Raw genomic sequence first — 14,684 nt, 5'->3', positions numbered from 1 at the left:
GCTGGATAAATCTGCCCCAGATGAAGCACATAGAAACAAAACCCTCCTGGGGATGAGCGCAGAACCCACAAGCTGGGAACACCCTCCTTAACGCCACACCCTGTGACCTGTGCATTCCCCAGGAGAGAGAAGCCCCCGGCCTTTCTCAAGTCCACTTCTCCCGGGAAGGATTCTACTTACATGCCTGGCACAGAGGCGAGGGGTCAGGCAGACCTGGGCTGCCGTGGTCCCTGGGTTATTCCAGCTGAGACCTGGCAGGCTCTGAGCCTTGGCTGCTTTAGCTGGTAAAGGGAGACAGCTGCAGCCCCCTCCCAAACTCCGGGCTGTTAGGGGGCCTACCGGAGATAGCAAGATGAAAGCAGGAACGCTCAGCACATAGTGGGCGCTCCCTGGAGAGCAGCCTTCTTTGCTGTTGCAGCTCGACACCTGGAGGCTCGCCTGCCCGGGCGTGGTGTGCCCCGGACCCCGGTTACTCACGGGAAAACAGTTCAGCTGCAGCCCCGCCTTTCCCAAGGCCATGCTGAATCCGTTCTGTGCTTGCTCCTCGGAGAAGGACGGAGGGACCAAGGCTCTGTCCACATCCTTGACCCATTTTACTTTTGCAATGAAAAGGACTGACAAACCCAGGGGTCGGTGAGGACTTGGGTAAAGGGGACTCGTGCACCGCTGGCTGAAATGGTCTTCGAGGTTTCCAAGGCAATCCCCTGTTTACATTAGACACTTACAAGGTTTCACTTTTACATTTACAGTTCTTTACACCTTAAATGAAATTCTCCAGTGCCCGCCTACTGTTCCTCCACGAGGAACGCACTGACCTCTGCCCCTGGACCCTGAAGGCTCTTCTCACCCTCGGGTCAGTCCAGTGCCTCCTCCTCAGAGCCATCCCTGGACCCCATCTTGGCACGGGCCCGCCCCACGCGGTCACCCTCTCTCAGTACCCATTTTCTTTGCATCACTGATGCCAAGCTGGTGACTTGGTTGTTCCTTTGTGTCCAGACGCGAGCCCCACGAGGCCCTGTCTGCCTCAGACACCGCCCTGCGGCTCTGGCCTCCTGCCCTTCCACCGAGGCCCGGTCCCCCCAAAACACGGTCCAGTGTCCCCTGCTCCCCTCCCGTGGGCGCCACCACCTAACACTCACGTCTGTGAGGAGCTAGTCTGAAAAGCCTGGGGGGTAAACGGAGGCCAAGGCGGAGGTTGGGAGGGCACCTAAGCCGGGGCTTCAGGACCCACGCCCCCAGGCCCGCAGGGTGGCTCCCAGGTCTGGGGCGCTGTCCCGCAGGCCACGCCCCCTTTTACCGAGGTCCCGTCCTCTCAAACACCTCCTGCTTTGCTGTGCAGGACAGCCTGGCTACTGGAGAAAGGGAGGGGGCTCTCTGAGGAGCAAGAAGGGGGCTTCACTGCCCTCTACAAGTAGGTAAACTGAGTCCCAGCGAGGTCAGGCCACCAAGCAAAGGTCTCCCAGCCAGCGACTGTGGGAGGCCAAGTCCTGTGCCATTAGTCCCCTTCCTGCCTGCCCATCAACATCATGGCAGCACTGGCCTGCGATGCCACGGGCAGTGACAAAGCCCAAGGTCCAGAGGTGCCAACCATGGTCCTGGCGTGTCCTCTGTGCACAAGACTTGGTGGGCAAGACACTGTTCTGCTTCTACTGTCTAAACAGATCAAATACAGTCCAATTGAATTATAATGCCAGTCTCATGCAATTTAAAGTTTTCTGGTAACCCCACAGTAACAGAAGTCAAAAGAAACAGATGGGATTAATTTAATATATTTCATTTAACCTAATGTGTTCAAATTATTATCCTATCAACGGGTCATCAACATCAAACAGAAATCCAGGGTGGATTTGACACTGACAGCACGTCTCACTTCAGACTAGCCACACTCCAAGCGCTCGGCAGCCACAAGTAGCGAGCGGCTACCCTGTCGGACAGGCAGCTCTCACCGCCGCAGGCCCTGTGCGCGTCCAGGGACGCCGGGTCCCGGTCGCTTACGTACCCCGGGGCTGTCGCGGGGTCCTGCCCAGGAGAGTTCTTGGGTCTCCAGGGCGGGGGCGGAGCCAAAGCAGCAGCCCCGCCCCGCCTGCTCCGGCCCCGCCCCCGGCAGCGGTCAGGAGTGGCAGGAGGGACCTGGCTGAGCTCGCGGCCCGGCGCCCACGGCGGCCAGCGCGGCCCACTCACCTCGCCACCGCCTCCACGGAGCCGGCGATCGGCTTGCCGCCGCCCTCGCCGCTGTCGTACAGAACGCCCGAGATGTCGAGCAGGACCCCGCGCACGCCGGCCAGCCGCGCTCCCCACGCTGTCATCGCGTCCCGCCCTGCGCTTCGGGTTCCGAGTCCCAACTGGAGGCTGGAGACTGCGGCTGCGCTCGCCGCGCAGGGGCGCCTGGGAAGTGTAGTGGGACGGGGTGGGGCCGTCGGGGAAGGGGCGGGCCTGCGAGCGGACTTCGGGGTCACGTGCCCCCCGATGGGCGTCTTCTCCGCAGATCAGAGGACAAAAATCAGAGCATACCAAGTTGAAGCAAGGAGACCCCTGTGGAAGTAGCAAAAATTAAGGAGAGCAGGCGGTACCAACGCTCCCCTGGTGTTCTCATCCGTGGCGGGGGAGAGCGACGGCCCTGAAAGCGGGGACCGTGGGCCGCACAGTGCGGCACCTGGGAAGCGATGCTGAGGAGATGCTTGTAAGACCATGGCTGCTGCGAAAGCTACGATGCCAACCCAAGCTGGAAGGAAAGCAAACGTTCAAGGACTGGAAGTGTTCACGAAATTATAATGTGGCTACTAAAAGAAAGATTATGCCATCAAAGAAATAAAACGAGGTGCCCTGCCCAGTGTGGCTCAGTTGGTTGGATGTCATCTCCCAGAAGAAGGCTCGCTGGTTGGATTCCCGGTCAGGGCACATGCCTGGGTTGCGGGCTTGTTCCCAGTCTGGGCGCATGTGAAAGGCAGCCAATGTATGTTTCTGTCTCACATTGATATTTCTCTCCCTCTGTTTCTCCCTCCCTTCCTCTCTCTCTAAAATATATATAAATAAATGATTTTTTTTTTTAAATGAAGACTAGGGAACAACATGGAAAATGCTCATGTTACAACATGAATACAAAACTGCATGCACACAGCAAAATAAGGATGCATAGGAATAGGGCTGGGAAGAAAATGGGACTATTGCAATGTATTAAGGCAGTAAGATTTTTAGATGATTTTTTGCATTCTGTTTAATGTCACATCATTTTTGCGATAAGGAAAACAGTGATTGAAAAGGGGAAGAGGTTTCTTGACTGCCCCCTGACCCTTTGAAGTATTTAAATTGAAATTTGTGGAGCATTTGCAATCTTGCAACTTGGCAATTGTAATCAGTTTGGCTCAAACTAAATCTTACAAAAATTCAAAAAAAATTAATTAAACCTGAAAACATTTCGACTTCAGGCCTGACTTTGCTTTGAAGTTTCTAAAGAAGAAAACCATATGAGGTTGCTCATTTCATTTCAGGCTCTTGATTCAAAGATAATGAGAAATTCATCAGAATATTACAATCTTAACCTAGTTCAATGACTCATGTATATCATGTGGGTAAGTACATTGGGCCAACTGTTGGTTATACAGGAGAACTATAAAAAGCTGCTGTAAAACAGCAGTTCCTGCCCTTTGGGGATTTACACTCTGGTTGGGGAAGAAAAGAATATTATACGTTATAATGGACATGGCTCTTAGCTGCAGACAAGAGAAACCACTCCTTTGTTTACAAAGGCCATTGGGAGCTTATAGATTTTCAGGAGACTGGGGAATCCAGCCAAAGTAATCCATAGCCAAGAGCCATGTGGCCATGAGAAGTGCCCAACTGCAGGGCTCCATTGGGACCACTGCCCCATCATTTGGCTCCTAAGATGCCAGGGACCTGCTATTAGGTCGATAGTACAGCCCCCAAAGGCCCAGACCCGCCCGACGCCATGCCCTGTGAAGATTCTTTCGGCGCTGGTGGCCGCCGCCTCTCTTTCACCACATCTGGCTTGTTGAAACCTCATCCAACCTGCGAGGGAGTCTGGGAAGTGCGGTTTTTAGCCATCCAGGAGCTGAGCAAATCGATCCAGGGAACCCATGTGAAAATCATGATCCGCGCACATGCACCGAACTTCCACTGTGTGGGCGCAGGGGACTCCAGGGGTGCAAAAACACCCCCCGAGGGGGGATCGTTGCCTTTGAGTCAAGAGTGGGCAGAGAACAAGACGCACACCTTTAGGATGGCTGACCAGGTGTGTGCCAAGCACCTGTGGGTGACGAAGCCACAGCCAGGAGAGTGAGCTCTGTGGGCCGTGGAGGGCAGCAGTGATCTTGGAGCAGAGGGGCAGCCTGAAGCGGCCCTTGAAGAATAGCTGCTCCCTGCTGAGGAGGAGGGAGAGGAGACAGGGCCCGTCTGCCAGGGCCGGCGAGCCTGTGCGCAGTTCCCCCTTCCACGAGGGCTGTGGGCGGCATTGAGCAAATCACTTTCTCTACCTAGGACCGGGGCAGACAGAAGGGCCCCCTGAAGATATCCAGCGCCTCACTCCTGAACCAGTGTATTCGTGACCACACCTGGCCAAAGGGACTTTGCAGATTACACTGAGGATCTTGAAGTGGGAAGACGAGCCTGGTGGCCCAGCATGGATGGTCCATTAGAAACACAGGTTGTCCCACAAATGCAGAGGATTTTCCCTAAGGATGTTGGATCCATGATGAACCTACAGCCATATCTAAACATTTCTGGATCCTAGTCTTCCTTTCAGCCTAGCCTGTACCACCCACTTAACCGGACTGTGGAGCTTCGGGTTTGCTCTCTCGGGCCTCCATTTATTCCTTTCAACTCTTCAACTTGCTCAGCACCAGTGTGCTAAGGAGCACAGAGACAATGCTGTGTGCGCCCTCACTGTGCGGCAGTCCGAGGACCAGCCAGCCTGTATCCCTACAGTGTGATAAAGGCTGTGCCCGTCACGGTTCCTGGGCCTTGGCTAATTGAATTTCACTACTCAGGCAAGGATGCTACTCGGGCAAAGCCGGAGACGTCCACTGAGGCTGGTAGAAGCCGGGGCCTGCGGGCAGGAGACCCAGAGCAGCCCGGGCCAGCAGGAGGCCTCCCAGGAGGAGCGCTGGAAAGGAGGGGGGAAGATCTGGAGATGAGGAGGTCCCAGGGAGGCACGGGATGGAGGGAGCATGCTGCAGTGACACGCCACAGGTGTGAGAGCGAGCTCTGCCCAGGGCTCTTCTCGCCGCCAGGATCAGAACCCCTCTGGGGCATGTGAATGTTAATTTTAGGTGTCAGCTGGACTGGGCCACGGGGAGCCCAGATTTTTGGTCAAATGTCATTCTGGGTGTTTTGGATGAGATGAACATTTCGGTTGGCAGACCGAGTAAAGGAGATCAGTTGAAAGCCGATCAGTTTAAAGCCCGAGGAGAACGAGAAGCTGACCCTCCTCTAAGTAAGGGAGCGTTCTTCCTACCCGGTGGTCTTGGCCCTGGGACAATGGCTTCCTTCCTGCCTTCACATTCGAACTGAAACACCGACTCTCCCTGGGCCTCGAGCCGGCCAGCGTTCAGACTGGAGTGCCACCGTGGGCTCTCCTGGGTCCTCAGCTGGCCGGCCCCCCTGCAGATCTTGGGACTTGCCAGCCTTCGTGACGGCACGAGCCATTTCCGTATTTTAAAATTCCCTCTTTACCTCTACCTCTAGCTCTCTATCGAGCTCTTTTCTCAGTAACTGTCCCCGCACCTCCTGTTGGTCCAGTGTCTCCCCTGGAACCCTGGCCAGTCAGGCGGCTCACATCAGAGTGAGGAGTAGTGTTTGGAAGGGTGCAGAGAGGCCACAGGGACCGCGGGAGAACCAACCCGGCGGCCGCAGGGAGAACGGATCTCGGGCGGCGGCTGCGGCCTCTGGATCCATCCGCTTCGCCCGGCTTCTCTGCTTCGCTCTGCGCGTCTGTTCTGTTCTCCCAGCTCTCGCTGAGTCTCTGCTTCCCCATAACTTTGGTGCTCAGGTGGCCCCTCAACAGTCACACTACCCACCTTCATTTACGTTGCTCATGGGGCACCCACCACTGGCAGGAACACGCCCCTGGGTTTTGATCCAGGTTCCTGGGAGAGGGATGGGACGGGTCCCGCTCACCTGGCTGAGCTGAGGGCATGAGGCAGCCCTGCAGCAGGCTGGCGCGTGGCCCGCTGCCCACTCCCCAGGATCTGCGAGGGGGGCAGAGCCTCTGAGAAGGTAGTGTGCATGAGCAGGACCCCCAGACATTGTCCAGGAAACAGGGCTGCCCAGGCGGCAGGTTACAGTGTGAAGAGCCTTCTGTCCTGTGCGGAGGCATTGAGTCTTCACCCCGTGGACTGCAGTAGCTATGGAAACACCGTGGCCAGCGAGTCAGGTGAGGTCACTTTGCAGGTGCACAGCCGAGGTCGCAAACTTGTGGCCCGCAGATGTGTTTCTGATGGCCCATTTTTCGACTTCTGCATTGGCTGCCAGCATTTACAACTTTGGAGATATCACGTAATTGTTTCTTTGGGCCAGTGCGGAGCTCTGGCAGGGCCAGGCAGCATTTCTACCAGGCCGCCGTCCGCCGGGGGAGCAGCATTCCCGTGACAGGGACGCCGGCCTGCAGCCTGCCAGGCTCGGCTGGCTCTGCTCGTTCAGGCCAGGGCCTGGCCCTCTGGGGACCAGAGTTTGCACCCCACGGGAGTGACAAGCCTGTAGAGGTGACAAGGCTGGAGCCCAGGAGACAAAGGAAGAAGGGATGAACATGTGAAATTTGGGCACAGATTTGGAGAACAGAGGGCTTTGACACCTTCCTTGCAGGAGACCACCCAAGAGGCAGATGATACCTTCCCCCATTCCACCAGGAAGCAGGGGCTTCATAGATTGCAAAGCCCTCCCTCGCCCCCACCCCGTCTTCATCCTGCACCTGCCGCTGCCTGGTACGGCAGCAATATGACATGCATTACTCATGGCCCCTGCTCCTTCTGGCCTTGTCCCTCACTCATTCTCTCCTCATATATCCCCAGCTCGTCACTTGGCCTTTTTTCCCCCATTCTTTTTCTTCCAATTACATCACTCTACTTTTCCAGACATCCAGAGCAATTTGGCTGGCCTGACAATTCTCTCCTCTTGGACTCCTCCTGGGACTATCTGAAAATGTTAGAAAACACTGATGCAGGAGCTTCCAAGCTCGATTCTACGGCCTGCACCACAGTACCCTCCCCGGCAGTGCCTGGGCTCAGCTGTTTTCTCGGAGGTTCTCTTACATATCCCAGCTATGAGCACACCTTGGGAGGAAAGCCATTCCAGAAGACGCCGGAACAAGAGTTCACCCTGGGGCAGGCATGGGATTTCCTTGACTGAACGGGGCTTCCCTGACCGGCTCCAATCTCAGCTTCACCACTTCCTAGCTGTAGGGGCCAGGGCGGCTTGCCTAAGCTCTGTTTTCTCAACTGTAAATTGGGGATAATAATAGTGCCTAATATATAACCCGGAGAGGGTTAAAATAACCGCAAATGAACAAAAAGCTTGGCCAGCTGGTCCAGAGCAAGTGCTCAAGAAAGAACAGCTATTATTGTTAATACGGTCGTCACGAGGAGGCATTAACCTGTCTCCTACTTACCGGTATACCCTCTTATTGCTCCAGCACCTTCTTTGATGCTTCCTGGACATTTCTGAGACCATGAAGTTGATCATTTTAAAAACTGTTGATTTCCAAGAAGAAACACTAATTTCTTAAAGCAAAATAGATTGACTAAACATTTCCATGTGGGTCGCAGTCTGAGGACAGGTAAGAAGGCTATGTTTTCACCCGAGTCTCCAACATCGTGGGATTGTAAAAGGAACACTCGCTCTGCTTGGCAGCCAGAGTTCAAAGCCCTGGTGGGAAATGGAGAATGCAAGCCTTTAATTGTAAATGAGCTCTTTGGCAACAAGGGGTAGAGAGTCAAGCAAACATTTACAAACAGAGTCTGCTGCTATCGGTAGTTTCCGCAGACCATTTGCATTGAAGAAGTGCAACTTGGACAAAGCTGGCAGAGGTGGTGAGTAAAGGGGCTGCCCTCTCGGCCATCCCCCCAGTTGGCTGTCCCTTTGTCACCACGCTGTGCCTTATGAAGCTGTCTTTTTGGCGTCTGTGCCCTACCCTGTGGGCTGGCCCAAACCGCAGGATTCCACCTAGGGAATTTCAGTTGTATTTTATTTCAGGAACACGAGATTTTATCTAAGTTGCTTTAATGGGGCTCATAACATTGCTCTCCCTCCACATCCACCGCAATTCTTTCCATTGTTAACACTGGTCTCAGGCTGGGCAGCAGCTCCTCAAGGCTGTGCTGGAATTACAAGCCACTTTGTTTGGGGAATAGCTCAGCAAGCCTGGCACCATTGATTTGCATCAGTGCCTCCGGAATAGCCCTCGCCTTCTCCTTAAAGATACTATCTAAACTGTGAAATTCATTAAATAGCCCCAGAAATGGATCAGGTTATTTAACACAACATCCCTAATGGTGCAATATCTCAGCTGTCTGCACTGATAGTGAACATTGTCTTGGATAGCGTTATCAGCTCAGGACACCCGCTATGAATATTGATCCCGAGCTTGTTACAGCCTTCACTTGCCATCAGGACAGGTCAGGGTTGGAACCCACCTTGCATCAAAGCAATTTAAAGACAGCACTCAGGCAGAATTTTAATGCCAGTGCTGAAAAAACAGATCAACTCCATGCACAGAGGGAAAGTAGCTGGCTGGGTATGGATATATCTATTATATAAGAAGATCTTGGGTATAAATACATGTGTGAGGTTGTTAGCAAGTCAACACATGACCAAATTGTGTCTACGGGAGGTCTCGCTGCCTCCTGGTCATTTACATAAAGCAGGTGGCCAGTAAAACAACTCCCCAAAGCCTTCACTCTCCTCACCAAATCAGAGAGCTGGGGCTATTTTTCGGGTGGGTGGGGGTGGGGGGGTTCCCTTTAAGTCAGGTGAGTAATACGGAGAATTTTTCTATTCCTTCAGTGTTGACAGGAGACACATCACTGTTTCTTCTATGCCATCTCTTTCCAGAAGCCAAGTATGGAGCATGAGGGTTCGCATAACCCTATGCCACACTGAACACACGTATCAGACATATAGGAACAATAAAGGGCAAGAAAAATTTTACAGCCCTGACTGGTGTGACTCAGTGGGTTGAGCACGGGTCTGTGAACTGAAAGGTCGCTGGTTCAATTCCCATTCAGGGAACATGCCTGGGTTGCGGGCCAGGCCCCTGGTTGGGGTGTGCAAGAGGCAACCGATAGATGTATCTCTTGTGCATGGCTGTTTCCCTCTCTTTCTCCCTCCCTTCCCCTCTCTCCAAAAATAAATAAAATCTTTAACAAAAAAGAAAATTTTACAATAACTACAAGAAGTCCTTAAAGATACAGGGTCTTAAAGCACATGGCCTTGATGTTCTCTCGACTTCCCGATGTGTTGCTTTTCCCTTTTCAGCTCCGTTTCTGTATCTAACACCTGTGGACATCAAAGGAAAAATGATTCATATCCAAGGAAAGAGAATTCATATCATTTAAACAAAAAAAAAAAAAAATTGAGGCAGTTCATAAAGCGAAGTGAAGATGACCCAGGTTGGGGCCTGTCCCTCTGCTGGGGGCACAGGGCAGCCTCTGGAATGCCAGCCCGGCCTCCCGTGAAAATGGCCTCAGTGTCTCTTTAGGTGGGCAGACGGGAAGAGGGACCATGGGAATCCACAAATGTCCATTTCGGAGCTCCCTTAAAAGGAGATCTATGTCTAGCGACCCCAAAGGCCCTGAACCTGAAAAATTATAAACATGGGTGTTCAAAAGGAAACGGGGGCTGAGATCAGTATGGAGAGGAAGGGAGAAAGAAAAGGAAGACTGAAGAAAAAAAAGAAAAATCAAGTGAGCACTGAGTACGAAGGGTGGTCCGAACGGAACACAAAGCACCGCATCTCTACTCAGGGAGGTTTTGTGAGCTCATAGCCCAGGGTCCCCGTGCGCCGTTTGATTCCAGGGCTGCCTTTTCTTTGGTGTTCACAGGTGGGCATTCCCTCTGGTCGGAGGTGGTCCAGCGGGCTTGGGCAGGGCACTTCCTTTCCTGATTTCCTTTTAAAGCACAATCCGTCTTTGCTTTAGGACTGGGGCTGGCTTGAATTTCGGCAGGGCTTTCAAGTCCCCGGGGAATCCAGTGGCGGCCTCTGGGCGGAGCCAGGAGGTTTGAATGAGAAAAGCTACAAGGCGCTGGCCTAGGGCCGGCTCTTCAGTAACAGATGGGATTAGCAGCCCCAGCACTTTGATGAGGCTTCTCCTCCCCTTCTCACTCTACCTGCTTGGACAATATTAATTGCCAAGCCATTGTTTGAAAGCCCCATGGGGTGGGGAAGAAAGAACAGCGGCGTTGGAGGTGCCTCTGGGCAGAGTGGTGAGGAGAAGCCTCAGATAAATGAGATCAACGCTTGGTGCTCACAGGCTGTTCTCCAAGTGACAGAAGGAAAAGGAATGTTGAGCCAAGGGTGGCTGGTGAACGCTCCCCCAAGGACTGATGTTCACTCTGCCACAGGAGTCAGTGGGGCACCTGGGGCCATTTCCATCCTCTCTGTCCCCTGACCTCAAACTCAAACCAGGCAAGCATCTTTGGACCTTTTTCTTCCTGGGCCTGGGAGGGACGGGGGTCAAAGACACAACCTGATCCCCAGAGACCCCAGTTCTGCTGCAAATGACTAGATCTGTGACTGTGAAGGAGGCCTGAAGGGCACGGGGTTGTGCTTGGTGGTTCAGCAACCAGGGGATCCGCCCTCAACTGGCTTGCCTGGCTCTAAGCCCGAAACCCGCCAGAGTCTCCAAAGCAAGGGGCCGCCTTGGTGGGCCTCGGACTTCTCTCCAAAACGCCGGCCCCGGGGTGGACAGGAAAGCCTCAGCCCAGGGCCAGGTTTCTTCCTCCACTTCTGGGACAGCGGGATGTACGGAAAAGGAAGCTAGTCCAGGAGAGGAAGTCCTGAGTTCGAATCCAGACTCTGCCACCGACCAACAGGGACCCCAGGCAACTCACTTCTCATCTTTGAACCTTAATTTCCTCATGTTTAAAACAAGAATAAACACTCTGGCCAGGCCACGCCCACCTCACAGGCATGCTCTGAGAATCCCGAGACTAAGGTGGGATCACGCAAGCCCGAGGGCTTTGTAAACTGTGAGAACACGCGAGCCTAAATCCGAGGTGACCGGGTCTGGGGCCACCACTGTGATTCCCCGGCGGGTCCGAGGATGTGCTGCTGAGCGTTGCCTTGAAGCGATCAGTCCTGGCCTCAACCGCATGCCCCATGCAAAGGCCGGTGCATTGGGGAAAGGGCAAGCTGGTCAGTGTGGGTCTGCTGGGAGTCCCGGGGGATGAAAGCGTCCAGGCCGCCCTCCCTCGCTCGCGTACACCCGTAGTCCCTGCGGATTGGGCGGAGGCGCGCGGAGCCGGCGGCGCTCTTCGAGCGGGCGCGCGCACCGGGCGCTCCGCGGCGCCCCTCGCCGAGGCGGGCGGCCGGGTGCGGGGCAGTCTAGGGGCTGCGGCGAGCGCGCCCTGCACGTGGCGGGGGCCTGGGCCGCGCGAGTGCCAATCGGCGCGCAGCCCCCCGCTGCTCCCTCCCCGCTCCGCCTTCCCGCCCCCTTCCCCAGCTTCACTTGGCCGCCCCGACCCTCCTATCAGCTGGAGAGCCGCGGACGAGCCACAGACGGAGGCAAGCCCGAGCGCGGCCATCCCGGACCCCGCGCCGCTGGCCTCCGGCCCGCGGGCGGCGGGCATGCTGGCATGGCAGGACGGCGGGGCCAAGGCGGCTCCCTCCCACCACAAGATCTCCTTCTCCGTCCTGGACATCCTGGACCCACAGAAATTCACTCGCGCGGCGCTCCCGGCCCTGCGCCCTGCTCCTCGGGAAGCCAAGAAAAGTTTGGCAGAGGCCGAAGCGGGGAAGGAGGCCAACTCGGGGGACCAGGCCCGCCAACCGGAGACCCCTGGTAAGGATGCGAGGAGGCCCCCGGCTCCGGGAAGCCCCGGCTCAGATGGTGCGGTGGAGAGGTGTGTGCGCGTGGGGTGGGGGTTGGGGGGAGGAGGTGCAGCCGGGGACCCGGGAGTGGCACTTAGCGGCGTCTTCTCCAGAGGGAGAAGGCGCACACGACAAGGTGTAGCCGCTGTCTTGGAACTGGATCGAGGCAGTAAAGAGGCCTCCAGGATCCCGGAGGAGGGATCTGCCACGCAAGCCCATCGCTGCTCACCTTCCAAACGAGTAAGCACCACACCTCTGATTCGCTCGCAGTGGAAACGGACGCCCGGCGCCCACCTTCCCCGGTCCCTCTCCTGGATCGGGCATCTACCGCTCTCGCCATGAGCCAGGACCTGAGCTAGAGATGGGGATAAAAGTCCGAAAAACTTCCGAACTCGCGAGACAGCATCTGTAACGCCGCCCCCGTGTTGTGGATGAGGGTGCTGAGGCCTGATCAGGTGTCGAGGTCTCCGTGAGCATCGAGGTCAGCTCTGCTACCCAGTGCCCACTCCCAGCTGCCCAGAGACACCTGCAGGGACCCGCAGCCCCTCGCGCTTGCCGTGGGCGGGGCGGACTGATGGGCGGCTTTTGATTCTTTCTCCTCCAGATGCTTTTGACTTACACTCTGGTGGACACCTGATGCAGGGTCCAGGAAAGCTGGTGTCCAGGAGGAAGGACACAGGGCACCGGGGCCGTGCTGGGCTGGGAGTGGGCACGAGGGTCCCTGGAGGGAGGCGGAGGTGCCGGGAGCTGGTTCGCGAGAGGCTGGATGCCGCGCATCCTCCCGCTTCCCCTCCCCAAGTTCGGCGGTGATTGTCTGGGGCTCGGGGCGCCTCTGGCGGCTGCGCTGGAGCCCGCGCGGTCAGCCTGGTAATTGTTAGGATCGCCTCTCTGAGGGGCCGCGCTCCCCTCTCCCCGTCCCGTGATCGATATTCTATTACTGGCGCCTGCATATCTCCTGCCCACAGCTTGCAGGTACCGACTTCAAACCCCCTTTCCCTGTCTGATCCTAATATTGTTCGATTAAAACTTACCCTTAATAGATGACATCTATCGATCCAGCCCCGCACAAATCTGAAACTCTATTAACACAGCAGGAGAGAGAAGATGGGAAAGGGGGAATTTCACTTTAAAGGGGGAGGGGGCCTAATAACTTCTTTTTTAATTGCTAGGGTCCCAGACCAAAATAGGCTTCCAGTGACTGGGGAGGCAACAGTCCTAAATACACCTGACGTCTTGATGTCTTAATGTACAATGATTCTACCCCCCCCCCCAAAGGTTGTCCAATAAGGTCATTATTTTTTTCTTAATGCAGGGTGTCATTCATTCAAAATACACTTCTGGGACGCCTCCTGGGTGGCAGATGAATAAAAAGCAAGGGCGCACTGCACCCCTAAACTGCGACTCCGGGAAGGGCTTGCGAAGATGCAGGGTCGCGGGACGGGGGTGCTGAAAGGAGCCGAGGGGCGGGGTTGCGGGGAGAGCTGCGTGCTCTGGGGAGGGCCTGAAGCAGGTCTGGGGGCCCGGACAGGTTCTGATCAACGGTCCTTTCTTCCCTAGATGCCGCGGGCCGAGGTGCGGGCGCGGCGTCCCCTCTGGAGGGCTCCGAGGCGGAGGAGGAGGAGGACGCAGAGGACGCGGAGGATGCGGGAAGGCGGCGGCGGCGGGAGCGGGCTGCGCGCCTGCAGGCTGGCCCCCCGCGCTCCCCCGAGACCCGAGGGCCGGCGTTTGCGGCGGGGGAGAGCGGCGCGGGAGGCCTTGCGGGCTCCCCCGGCTCGCCGGGCTCCCCGCGGCCCCGGCGCCGACGTGCGGAGCCCAGCTGTGCCAAGCCCCGGCGCGCGCGCACCGCTTTCACCTACGAGCAGCTGGTGGCCTTGGAGAACAAGTTCCGGGCCACGCGCTACCTGTCGGTGTGCGAGCGCCTGAACCTCGCGCTGTCGCTCAGCCTCACTGAAACGCAGGTCAAGATTTGGTTCCAGAACCGTAGGACCAAGTGGAAGAAGCAGAACCCCGGCGCAGACGGCACGGCGCAGGCGGGGGCCGGCGCGCCCCAGCCCGGGGCTCCCGGGACGGCGGTGGCGAGCGGCGGCGGCACAGGGGGCAGCCCAGGCCCCCCAGGCCCCAGTGCACTGCCCTTCCAGACTTTTCCCTCCTACTCGGCGGCCAACGTCCTCTTCCCAGCCTCCTCCTCCTTCCCGCTGACAGCCGTCGCAGCGGCCGGGGGCTCCTTTGCGCCCTTCCTCGGCCCCTCCTACCTGACCCCTTTCTACGCCCCTCATCTATGAACCCGAGTGAGTGGGTCGTCGGGAGGCGCCCAACTCCGCGGAGGGGCCCTCAGGCGCAGGGGCCGCCCCCTCCGGGCGCGCCCCGTCCTGCCAGCCACGGGGCGGGGGGTGCCGCCAGAGGGCAGGGAGAGGCTCCCAGAGGCGCCCCTGCGCGCGGCGCCGACCCCCTGAATCCGCGCAGTCCGCATCTTTTAAAACATCCTCAAAGCTTCTCGCTTCTTGATCTGGATTCTCACTCTCGGTCTGGCTTAATTCGGCCCCCGGGCTCCTTTTGCAGTTCTGGCGCTGGGCTCACAACCTGCGGGGATGCGGACACCAGGGAGCCGAGGCCTCGAGCCTGCCAGCTGCTCACAGCCTGGACGGAA

The 14,684-nt window shown here is 56.8% G+C and overlaps 2 protein-coding genes across 3 annotated transcripts in view; one reads left to right on the top strand and one right to left on the bottom strand.

Moving 5' to 3' along the window:
- LHPP (phospholysine phosphohistidine inorganic pyrophosphate phosphatase) overlaps positions 1–2,359 on the bottom strand; it is a 75,861-nt gene extending 73,502 nt beyond the window's left edge. For both annotated transcript variants that reach the window (XM_054581664.1, XM_054581665.1), the window contains exon 1: positions 2,182–2,359. In XM_054581664.1, the coding sequence (XP_054437639.1) occupies positions 2,182–2,306 (125 nt within the window). In that variant the 5' untranslated portion in view covers positions 2,307–2,359. The remainder of the gene's footprint in view (positions 1–2,181) is intronic.
- Positions 2,360–11,794: 9,435 nt separating this feature from the next.
- On the top strand, positions 11,795–14,319 carry NKX1-2 (NK1 homeobox 2). Its single transcript, XM_054581784.1, has 2 exons — positions 11,795–12,008; positions 13,595–14,319. Exons 1-2 carry the CDS (start codon positions 11,795–11,797, stop codon positions 14,317–14,319), a joined length of 939 nt encoding a protein of 312 aa, XP_054437759.1.
- The last annotated feature ends 365 nt before the right edge of the window (positions 14,320–14,684 follow it).

This window comes from Pteronotus mesoamericanus, unplaced genomic scaffold, assembly GCF_021234165.1.
Source record: "Pteronotus mesoamericanus isolate MK-2021 breed Mesoamerican mustached bat unplaced genomic scaffold, CSHL_Meso_final contig_657, whole genome shotgun sequence".
In the NCBI taxonomy this organism is placed as follows: Eukaryota; Metazoa; Chordata; class Mammalia; order Chiroptera; family Mormoopidae; genus Pteronotus; species Pteronotus mesoamericanus.
The sequence above is the reverse complement of the archived record's forward strand: the minus strand, read 5'-3'. Positions and strand labels throughout refer to the sequence as shown.